This window comes from Stegastes partitus, unplaced genomic scaffold (assembly GCF_000690725.1).
Source record: "Stegastes partitus isolate 25-593 unplaced genomic scaffold, Stegastes_partitus-1.0.2 Scaffold420, whole genome shotgun sequence".
Classification (NCBI taxonomy): domain Eukaryota; kingdom Metazoa; phylum Chordata; class Actinopteri; family Pomacentridae; genus Stegastes; species Stegastes partitus.
This window is the reverse complement of record NW_007578151.1, coordinates 236612-248645: the sequence shown is the minus strand read 5'-3', so window position 1 is coordinate 248645 and position 12034 is coordinate 236612. Positions and strand designations below refer to the sequence as shown.

The 12034-nt window shown below is 41.3% G+C and overlaps 1 protein-coding gene across 1 annotated transcript in view; it reads right to left on the bottom strand.

Moving 5' to 3' along the window:
- Positions 1-659: 659 nt before the first annotated feature.
- LOC103360194 (glucocorticoid modulatory element-binding protein 1-like) overlaps positions 660-12034 on the bottom strand; it is a 13637-nt gene continuing 2262 nt past the window's right edge. Inside the window, exons 2-10 of the mRNA XM_008285874.1 lie at positions 10816-10957; positions 10342-10400; positions 9182-9303; positions 8902-9005; positions 8227-8411; positions 6808-6954; positions 3011-3148; positions 2640-2756; positions 660-2555 (exon numbers count right to left, since the gene is read on the bottom strand). Coding sequence (XP_008284096.1) covers positions 2032-2555; positions 2640-2756; positions 3011-3148; positions 6808-6954; positions 8227-8411; positions 8902-9005; positions 9182-9303; positions 10342-10400; positions 10816-10940 — 1521 coding nt within the window. The 5' untranslated portion in view covers positions 10941-10957 and the 3' untranslated portion in view covers positions 660-2031. The remainder of the gene's footprint in view (positions 2556-2639; positions 2757-3010; positions 3149-6807; positions 6955-8226; positions 8412-8901; positions 9006-9181; positions 9304-10341; positions 10401-10815; positions 10958-12034) is intronic.

The following is a 12034-nucleotide window of genomic DNA, read 5'->3' as shown; positions in this document are numbered from 1 at the left end:
GCACACGTTAGTACACAGTACCCTGTATCAAGCAACAGCACGTCAACAGTCACCGTAATTACTTAAAATATAGTTTTCGTTAAGGATAATCTTCAGGCAGTGAGCGTCTGGTGCATAGATCTTAGGCATCATTAGGTCCAAGGGCCTAAATCCAAGCCTGAGTCGAAAAAAATGTCACAAAATCCAAAATCATGTCAAATTCAAAACACAAATTTAACTCACAAAACAAGTATCTTAATTTACAAATATTAGGAAAACAATGTTCATGAATTCTCTGAAAAAGCTGTCAGCTACTTGTAGGCAAAGGAAAATGTTGTCACCAAAGACTTTATGATGAAATCAGATATTATATCTACAGACTTCTGAATTCCTGAAATTTAGAAACACTTCAAGTTCTGTCACAACTACGCGGGGTTCTAATACTATGTCCAAAAGACAAGAGACGACTTGCAGATTATTTTCTCGACTAAATGTCTCTGATCTATAAAATATCACAAAATAGAAAAACAAAAATGCCTATTGCAATTACCCAGAGCCCAAAGTGACGTCTCTATATTGCAAAATACTGTATGTTTTGTCTGACCAACAGTCCAGGTCAGGCTGAGAAAAACATTTAATGAGCTGGGACCAGTGAATTTTTTGGCATTTGTGTTAAAAAAAAAAAAAAACAGTTTATCAGTGATTAAAAATAATAAATCGCAGTATGACTTTCTGGCAGTCAGCGAATCAGTTAACTAGACATTTCAGCTCCATTGTGTTTTGTGAAATGTTATAAAAGCATGTTTAAAATTGTCTTTTTGTCATTTAAAACCTCACTGACAAGAGCATATCTGTGCCTGTAGCACCACTGCATGAACCACGACAACCACAACTCCACTAACCCCTGCGTATCCTCCATAAACACCGATCAGCCACAACGTTAAAACCACCGATTATCATGTTAGAGTTGCACCTCTCACGGGGCGGGACGTAGGCAGCAAGGGAACACTCAGTCCTTAAAGTGCATGTGTTGGAAGCAGGAAAAATAGGAAAAATGGGCAGCAAAAAGATCTGACTGACTTTGACAAGGGCCATTTTGTGGTGGTTAGATGACAGGGTTTCCAAACAGGCAAGTCTTGTGGGGTGTTCCCAGTATAAAGTGGTACCAAATGTGGTCCAACGAAGGGCAACTGGTGATCCAGTGAGAGGGTCATGGGCTCACTGAGGCATGTGGGCAGCGATGGCTGGCCTGTGGGGTCGGATCCCACAGAGAGAGCTGGTGTAGCATAAATTTCTGAAAAGTTTAATGGTGGCTATAATTAAAAGGTGTCTGCAGAGGGCCAGTGTTAACCCCATCCATTGCTAAGATAGCCTGAAAGGGCATGCAATCTAAAAGGGCCTGGTTTGACAAATAGCTGTGTTGTTTACCTGGGGAAGAGATAGCAGCAGGATGAACTATGTGAAGAACGCAAGCCAGCAGAGGAAGTGTGATGCTCCGGACAATGTTTTTCTGGGAATATTTGCATCCTGGCATTCATGTGGATACTTTGACGCCTAAAAATACAAACATCAACGCAGACAACATGGTATTCCCTGATGGCTTTTCTCAGCAGCAGAATGCTTCCTGCCACATGGCAAAATGATTCAAGAATGGCTTGAGGAACATGACAAAGAGCTGTTGACTTGGCCTCCATGTTCACCAAATTTCAATCTGATATGGCATTTGGAGGATGTAAAAACAAGTCAGGAAGGCCTCCCCTCATAACCTAAAGGATCACATCTTGGTTCCTGATACCACAGGAAACCTCAGATGTCTGTTGAGTTCATGCATCAGTAGGTTAGTGCTGTTTTGCCAGCATCAACTTGAACCTGCGCCGTGTAATGCAGGTGGTTTTAATGTTGCGGCTGATCGTTGTATATGAGCATACAAGAGAAAAGTACAGTTTGACAAAGTAATATTATTTTTTAATTGTTTCCCCGCTGTGTGTCTCCTTTTAGTCTCAGGCACATTCTCTCAATTAGTCCCACTGAATCCCTCTGGGGTCGTCTGGCTCACTTACTTTTATGTTTCTTTGATGCCTTTCTCCCTATAATCACCTTTTCAATGTCATGCAAGCCTTCTGTCTCCACTGCCGCCTCGCTTCTAATGTGAGAGTCTTCCCGAAACTTCACAGTCTCTCTCTGTCCAGGCTCTTTGTGGATCCCTGAGGTGTCTTTCTTCTCGCCGCCTGTCTGTCCCAGCCGGTGAACCTTCTCCGGGTTTCCTGCCTCACTGATCTCATGCTCCCTCTCCAGCGTGGCACCGTGGCCGTCCCTGTCTGTCCTGCCAACTCCGGCGCGGTGATGCTGGCCGGTGAAGGCAGAGAAGTGGGTAAATAGCTGAGCGTACGACGCAGCAGATAAGCCGGTAACAGAGAGAGGTTGGATCACTGTGCTTGTTTTGATGGAGGACAGCGAGTTCTGGCTGTTCGACTGGCTTTGACGTTGAGGTCGAAGGTGTTTTGACGACGACGTATTGTAAATTGTGCTTTTATCGCAACTCTTCCTCCTCTGGTCCTCCAAAATCTCATCCAGCACTGCACGAAAACAAGATATGAGTTAATACAATCCACTGGGGCGTCACTGCGAGTACTGTACGTTGGCTTTGACAGTTTTCTCACCATAAACACTGTTGTGGATTTTGTTCTCTTCATTCTGGCTTCGCCTCAGGTCCAGAGCTTGCTTCACTGAATCCAAAAGCCCAAACATCTCACACAAGGAATTAAGTATGACGGCGTCTGACAAAAGAAAATAATAAAAAGTCAGCTACAAGATTTGAATGATTAATACAAGTCTTTATTAATTTGTCAAATTCTGCTGTTTAAGAAATTGCTTTAAAAACAAATCAATCTCCATGAATTTCAAACCAGATGTAGCTGGAGGAGCCTTTGCTGGAAATCCTTTTCTTTTTTTAAAAACTGCACAACTTGACTGGCAAAAGTCAAAGCAAATCTTTCCAGTGATTAGACAGGTCCCACCATGGGAATCGTACCTGTTTCCTGCAGGTTGGCTCGCTCGCTGCGAAGCTCCACTCCTTTAAAAGTGGTTAATAATTCAGTCTGGAGGCTGGACAGCACCTCTCCCATCAGCCCAGAGTCTGCCACGCCCTTCCACAAACTCAATACTCCGTCTAGAGAAGGTCAACAGTCAAGACAGTATTACGATGCGTGGAGAGCAAGAGTCTGTTCTTCATTTTTTTAGAGGTGTTATAGAAATAAGAGGAACTTGTACAGGCATCATTATAGAGGTGATGTGTGGGATCGTATTCATTCTTGTGTGTGCAGTCGAGTTGGATGGTATAAAAAAACAGAAATAGGCCTGACACAATGGAGAGAAAGCCCAGCGAAATAAATAAGAAATGCAGGATAAATAAGACGGGGTAGGGAGGCAGGGAAATGTCTGCGGGTGAGATTTGAAGAGAGCATTGAAAGAGTAATAAAGTGAAGAGGGGAAACAGAGGAGGAGATGTCAAGGTTGGAGAAACAATGGAGAGAGAAAAAAAATGGATATAAGGAGATAAAAGAAATGGGAGAAGTGCTGCACTTGGGGAGAGGATGTTAAATGGGTGACGGAAAGGGAAGGAGTAGGAAAATGGGTTAGAAAAGAGGTGCTCTAGGAAGAGAGAAAAGAGGGCAGATTCGAGAGGGAATGAAAAATTGCGTCGGATCTGTGAGCAAAACAGAAGTTGAGTGTATTAGAGTGAGAAAATGTCAGAGGTGCTTGATATCTAATCTTACAAGAAGTGTGTGCACATTCGTGTTTGCTTAAATGTCTGCCTGGATAAATGCAATACGCCTCATGAAAATATTCCAAATCCCATTTACAGCGATCTCAAGCTGAATTAATTTATTCCTCCGCGTCGGCACTGTACACACTACTCGGAAGCGACGCGTTTCCGCAGATGGAGGAGTACGGCTACAGCCCGAGTACGCTTGCCGAGAATTGTCAATTTGTTTTAAGCCCTGTGACAAGCAATTCTGCATGTGCAGTGACGCATTGCAATTTGCCATTCGCAAGATCCCCCCACCTCCCCGCAGGCTATTTTACCTACCGTGGTCGACCTGGAACAATGCCTAATCAGGTCACCTTTAAAAGCCCTTAAATCAAAGCAGGAAAAAGCCACACTTAGAAATGTCAGATGCCGTCGGTGGTAATATAAAGGGACACGACTCTGTGCCTGCCTGTGGTCAGCAGCTTTTTAAGGACAGTCTGCAGGAAAAGGCAGAACATCGCACAACTGCAGATTCAGAGGCTCACTGGCTCGGTATATCAGAGGGGTCAAATAGTTGTGGCAGCAGGAGGCGTGACACGAGGGACTGAAGGACTGCAGGACAACTCGTGTAAATCCTTTGAAGTACAAGGGCTTCAAATAAATGCTCGGCCTCTTGGCGACTGAAGGTCAGTGGGCTGAACCGGTGCCTCCTCCTATTACAACAACGTGTCTTTTAAACTTATTAAGTCAGTGCTTTGCCAATTTACCAGCAGAGTATTGCCCCTTTGGCAGATGACAAAGTGATTGATGAGAGGGGTAAATGAATCTTCCACAATCCAGACTTTTTAGGGGCATGTTAAAAAAAAACACAGTGTGTGAGAAAAGGCACCACTTAAATGCAAAATGATTGAAAATTGGAACACCTTCTAATATTGAATCACTTCTAAGTTGAGCAAGTTGAAGTCTAACAGTTTAGAAAGTAAAAAAACACAGGCCTCACCGTAGGAATTCAATGCAACACTTGAGATTCAAATCGCCAATACTTCCACTTCTATTTCTGATGACAGACTTAATCCTAATGAGCATGGAGGATACTGGTGCTGTACAAATGTCAGAATTAGTGTATTTGTTTCAGCTGCTCCACAGGAGGGGTGGTGTTGCTCTACCTTCAAAACACCCCAAAGGCAGATTTGTGTCTGGCGTCATACTTGGCCAGGTCACAGCTTTCGCTTTTTTTTCTTGTTTAGAATTTCTTGTGGGATTTTGGCAGTGTGCTTTAGATCGTTATCACACTGGAATATTCTTTTTCTGCCAAGTTTCTGCAGACCGGGAGTCATCCTGTCTGCCAGTGTTTTGGTATATCTACAAGCATTCATAGCGCTGTCTGTAACTGTCATCTCCTCAACACCTTTTGCACTCATACAGCCCCAGATCATCACACTCCCCACCTCTGTGCTTCACTGTCAGGACTTTGCATTCACTGTGGTCTACCTGGACACGTTCACACAATTAACATGCTGGAGCCCATCTAAGCTGAACAAATTTATCTTGGTCTCATCTGATCAAAAAAAAATGTGCTTCCAGTAGTCGTCAGGCGACTTTTCAAGTTTTTTTAGTCAAGTTTAATCTTGCAGCTTTGTAGTGAACAGCCAGCGATGGTGTTTTTCTTGGATGCCTTCTATAGAGGTTGTTGGTGTGAACTGTCCTTCACACTATGATGTCACAGAAATGTTTAATGATAACCCCTGTGCCAGCTCTGAAGGTTACTCATTTGGTTTTCAGAGCTCGATTGTGCAAGTAACACGGTCTGTTGCGTCAGTTGTGGAAGACGACCACTGTAGCTCTGATTAGTGGGACTATGGCTCCTTCTGTACCTCCTGATTATTGTTTCCACAGATTTTTAGTTGGTCATTTAATCCACCTGTATCATTTCTACTCTTTGTTAAGTCTCACAGACAGATCTTTTTCACTTTCAATTCTTTTCCACATGGAACCATGATGCAGACATGCAGATGGACACAGTCTATAGGTCCAAAACTGAGAAACCTCAGAATGTCAAAGGTCATAATTCTGTTTATGCAATTAGGCTAACTGCAAATCACAGGTGTACTCTATTTATGATCAATTTTGTTGCATTAAGTTTCTATGTTGGGGCCTGTATTTTCAATTCTAATGTTTTATTTTTATTCATAGGAGTAGCTGTTCCACTTGTCAGCTTAAAAGCAATTATTGAGAGACGATGCATTTTTTAATTGTTTAACATGTACGTGATATTATTGTTTGTGTTTATTCACTTCTGTTTCATATTACACACACCTGCAAAGCAAGCCTGGATTGCAGAGTGTCTCAATACTGTACCCATATGGTGTCTAACAGCAGAATCACCACAGTGGAATAGCTCACGGTCGTGTAGCATATTGTGCCAGTAGATCGGTTTTGCCACTTCCATAACAAAGACTGATTATGCTCACATTTTGCTGCAGGATAATAATTATTTGTGTACCACATTATGCAATGAATGCTAAAAAAAACAAGGCTGTAATATAAAAAGGACTCAGGATTTAGCCTGTCCTTTAGGATGTCCTTTCACCAGAGTCATTTCTGTGTTTTTTTGCTCCACACTCAAGCATCCTCATCCTGTTCAGGCGACTCAACAAGCACCCACATTCTTATGCGTACAAGTTTCATTTGAATATTAAGGGTCTGTGGTTCCTCCCTCAGGAAATTTAGTGCCTTTTTCTGAATTCATTTGCAGTGAAATGTATTTATTTATGTAGAGGAAAACACAAAATTCCCGCACAAGGTGACAATTCGAAATATATACGGATCTAATTACATTTTGCACAACAGATTCTGTGGTTGACTGAGCTCGTAATTCATATTTTGAGAGTAAAGAAAAGACTAAGTGCTGAAGTAAAAACACCCTCCCCTGTCTAAGGAATTGTTGTGTTGATTAGTAGCAATATAGAGGATTTTGCTTCTTTTATGTTTGTGTTCTAAGCATTGAGGGGGATGTATCCCGGTTTCCCTCTCGAGATCTACACCTATGCATATACTGTATGTGCTCTTATACTTACCAGGCATGTCGGCCCTCTTTCTTTTGGCAGAATGTCCATTGGCTGTTGTGGGCTTCACAAGCCGCGGTGGGCCGGTGCGCCACTCTGCTGCTGCACTTAAATTATCCTCCAAAGACTCCTCTAGCTCTGCTGCATTGTGTGCATCTCCTGACATGGGAACAAAACACGCATATCTAGTAAATACAGAGCAAAAACACGCCATAGTAGCACTGAATGTGGGTAGATAGAGGGAAGGCAACTAACACAAAAAAAATACAAGCATTTCTTTCTAGAACGTTTCCTGTGTAGTGGTTGGGGCATAATTAAAAGTATCTGATTCCGTTTAATGGCTGGTGCGTTTATTATTATACAACCGTATCCACTGATGTTTATTGTATTGATTTATTTTGTAAATCTTTTAATCTGTTCAACACTATTTCTATCCTTTTGTTCCTCTGGTCATTATTCTTTCTGGTGTTTTTTTTTTTTTGGCCTGTCTGTAAAGCCCCATTGTAAACTCCATATATCACACTCCCACCTCTGTGCTTCACTGTCAGGACTTTGCATTCACTGTGGTTTACCTGGACAGGTTCACACAACTAACATGCTGGAGCCCATCAGAACTGAACCGATGCATCTTGGTCTCTTCTAGACAAAAAATGTGCTCCCATAGTATTCGTCAGGCTACTTTTCAAGTCTTTTAATCAAGTTCAATCTTTCGGTTTTGTAGTAAACAGCCAACAAGGATGCTTTTCTCAGATGCTGTCTATTGAGGTTGTTGTTCTAACTGTCCGTCACACTGAGCTGTCACGGAAATGTAGATTTTCACTGATAACCCCTGTGCCAACTCTGAGGCTTTCTTGTTTGGTTTTCAGGGCTAGATTGTGTAGGTGGCACTGTCTGTTGCATAGATTTTGGAGAACATCCTCTGCTGCTCTGATTAGGGGTAGTATGGCCCATGCTGTTTAACTCTATTTTTCCACTTTTGCTTCTCTGGTCTATTTTCTTTGTATTCTCCTTTTTTTGACCTGTCTGTAAAGCACCTTGCAAACTCCATATCATCACACTCCTACCTCAGAACTATGCATTAACTGTGGTTTTCCTATTTCTCCCCTTTTGCTTCTCTTTTTTCTATCTGTTGTTTAATAGTCTTAGTACAGTGCTTTTTTTTTGGCCTATCTGTGAAGCTCCTTGTAAAGTCTGTTTTTAAAATGTCCTATATAAAAAAAAGTTATTACTATTATTATTATTTCTATTTTCATTACGTTACTTAAAGTGCTAAAGCCACTATAAGCAGTCATCTGTTTTATTATCTCATATGAGTGATATCCAAGTGACTTTCGCTGGTATATTCTCAGTGAAACAACAGCAGCCTGAGCATATGTGGGAGGAAGAGAGAAAAAAAAAAACAGCAAACTGTAAATGCCAACCAAAATCTACCTGTCAAGGGAGGCACCTGTCCTCCAACAGGGTCAAGAGCCAGACACGACAGGCTCGGCTGCACCGAGGTCCCCGGAGGAAGCCGCGTGCTGTTGATCAGCACATCGAATTTAGTGCTGCGGCAGGTGTTGCTGCATACAGTGTCGTGCTGGTAGAAATCTATCTGGCCAGAGTCCATCATTTTCCTGCATGGGGAGAAGCAGCAGAAAATATTTTTTGCCACGCAGCTACTGAGGGATATTAGGACTGAGTTTGCTGAACACTGCGGACAGCTTCCCGCTGGTTTGTTTGACACAAAGCCCATTGATCTGGCCTCTGGAGGAAGAAAGATGAAAAGAACAGATACTGCCTATTGGGTTTTGCATACTGCCACACAGTAACACCAACAACAAGTGCAAACATGATAAAGAGGTGAGAAGTATCACTCAGCAGCAGCTTGCATGCGTGTTATTTGATCCTGCTATCATAATAATTCTGCTCGCCGACTACCTCTGGAATGTACTGGCAGACAACGACAGACTCCACGCAGTTGCAGATTGTGTAACTGAGTGGCGTGTTATTTACTGAGGTGTTTTACAGTCTGACACTTTAACCCCGGTGCAAAAAGAGTTAAGTCACCTTAACAGGCCTTTCAGATTTACAGCTAGCAGACAGAAACAAGTTCCCTAAGCCTACCTGAGCATAACCCCTCCCAGTCTGATGGCCCGTTTCCAGTCCTTCAGAGTGGCTTTTCCTGCCAAGTGCACAAACTGCTTTGGACTGATGAGCTGGTCATTGAACTGTGAAAAAAGAGGACAGCACAATTTATGTTTATGAGGTCTTTTAAATGCTAAGAGAAAGTAACAAGACAGAAGGGGCAGACAAAATTGGAAGATGATCATGTGTCTCGACTGTTAAAGTGACTTTACGGTATTAATACATTAATAATTCACTCCCGCTTGACACATCAACTTACTTTGACACATCGGACGTTGATTCCAGGGCACACAAACTTCTTGAAGAGCAGCACTGCCCTGCTGTCTCCACACGTGATGGGGTAGCCATACTCCACCTCCTCTCCTTCTGCTTTACTGTTATCTAAACAGCACAGAACAAAAGCAGAACCCCTGCAGCGACACCATTGTGTGCAAGACACAAAAACATCCTCCCAGGTTCTAATGAAAGTAAGAATCATGTGACCACAAAGCGCATGATTGCACCCTACATGGTCTCTATTCATAGCTGTTAACCCTCTGAACCTCAATATTCACCGGCATGTATGAATCACGTGTTATCACTTGTAAAAAAAATCACCATAATTAAACCATTTATCAGGCCGCAAAAATGTACAAATAGAAAAAAAATCATCAGAATTTTAACTTTATGACAGTCCTTGAACTATGTGTGACGAGTGGATCAGTCGGGAAAATGAACCGAATCCAAGCTACACGTGTCTCAATTAAAAATTTGCCAAAAATAAAGAGTTTTTTCTAACCATACTCTGTCAGAAACAGAACAATTTTATGCTCTAAACGCCGCTAAGAAGCCATTAGCGACTCTGCTCTGACCAACAGTCACATGACAAAAATTCACAACAATTTTAGATGAACTGCAGGCAGAGTTTACACCTAGAAGGTAGGAGACAAGTATGGAAACACATATTTAAAAAAAAAAAAAAAAAGCAGATAAAAAAAGTAGTAAAATATCTACAGTTTTTTCCTCCCAGTATTTGTTACACATGTAGGAACATGGAAAAATGTTGTAGCTGCTGATTCCAGTTTTAATTGATTTTTGTTGATTAAACAATCAAAGAAATTCAACTTTTGTTTTGTCTTTTTTTCAGGATTTATAGCAATATAATTTTGTTATATTGGAAAGAAGACATTTTTGAGTTAACTCTACTTCTAGCCATGGTTGTGCTTGTTTCCGTAGAGGTGCAGGACTTGATATTGCAGCGAAAAATGAGCCCACAGTGAGTAAAAATGTGACAGGAGATAATAAACATCCTGAAACTGCTTGGTTTTCAGAGGGTTAAACAACAGTCCAGCTTAAAGTGCACATAATACAAGCTGTTGGTTTTACACTCTGAATTAAACTGAGCAGTGAGCAGTGGGGAAATGTCATCGTGTCACTTACCGTGATGTGCCTCTATGGCCAAGACTGTAGTGCCAGTGTCAGCAGTGTCATCATTGACCCTGCAGAGGGCGACAGATTCTCACTTATACACTGACAATCATTCGATTTGTGAATAGCTGCTGCATGTGAAACCTTTCTGACATTTTTCTGATTTAGCTTTTTTCCACATCGCTGAACATAAACTTTAAACTTTATTGATCCCTCACTGGGGGAAATTTACAATATTTGATGTTGCATTCTTTGACTCGAGCCTGCATCAAACTGAATAAAAGCCACACTAATGCGGATTGATGTCATACAATTTGCTTACTGTGCACAAGAAGAAAAATTGAAGAGAAGGAAAAAAAATTATGTTGTCATGCAGAAAATCAATTCTCACATCTATACAAATCTGTTTACACTTGGCTCTTTTTTTGTGTGAAACAGCAAGTACAAAACATCTGTTAGGCGCTTTAATTACATAAGCCACGTTACCCGTGCAGAATGGGCTGCAGGTGCAGGATGACTTGAGTCTTATGGTTGTTGCCACTGTACTCCCCCTCCTCTTCCTTCACCGTCATGAGTTCCCCTGAAGACACAGTGACCTCAGCACCCGCCATCACCCCTCCCCGCAGAGCTGCACGCAGAGAGGCCCGAGCACGCATGTTTACATCCTCATCACACACACACACACACGCACGGTCATGGTATTTAATGCACACACGTCGACGAAAGCCTCCCCGGACCATCTTTACTGACATGCAACACCCAGAGATGAGTCCATACTGAGCTTAAAATGACATAATCCTTGCATGCTTCCTATATTGCTGTTTGAGAATGCACATCGTTTGTCCTACGTGACGAGATGGAAGCTCACAGATTTTGCTGAAATCTGCGAAATGAGGCCTGAATTGTCAAAAAAAAAAAAAGGTGAAGATTGTAAGAAGCTCAGTGGCTTCAACAAGTGAAACTGTCTGGTCATGAACTTTTTTTTTACTTATTTAAAGTGATCAAAACACATTAGTACAAATAATTTAATCTCCAACTATTTTGATTATCAACGAATTGTATTGAGTTGATTTTTTAAAGAGAAAAAAAAGGAAGATTTGGCTGCAGAAAGAAATGTAATGTCAACGTATATTATTTTTTTAGCTTCATAAAGGACAATGTTGACTAAAAACAAGTACACTTACAGTCTTGCAATTGTTGCCACTACACGGGGTAACGCAACTGATCTCTATGAATAATCAAATCAGCACTGCAGTTATTCAAGTGTATTTGTGAAAATGTCTGTATTTTTTCATATTACATAAAACAAAATATTGCAATGTCAGTTTTTCCAATATTCGCCTCGCCCTAGTTAGCATTAGAGCTGCACCGATTAATCAGTTAGTTGTCAACTATTACATACAAGACATAGCATCTAAATTCTGATTCCCAGCTTCGCAAATGGTAATATGTTCTGTTTTCTTTCCGCATCTATTGTAGCCATAAAATATATGTGGTCTGTGGTGCAGTTTCTGAAAAGGTTACGGTCAAATTATCATTATCATTATTATTATTATTATTATAGGCTCTGTTACAGTAGCTGACAAATGCACATAAACACATATTAACTGGGTCAAATATGAATAAACTGTCTGTTACTGGGAATTGGGTTAAAAAAAAGGAAATTGTAAATGCCTCTTGGGTAAACAGCTACAGAATAATAAAT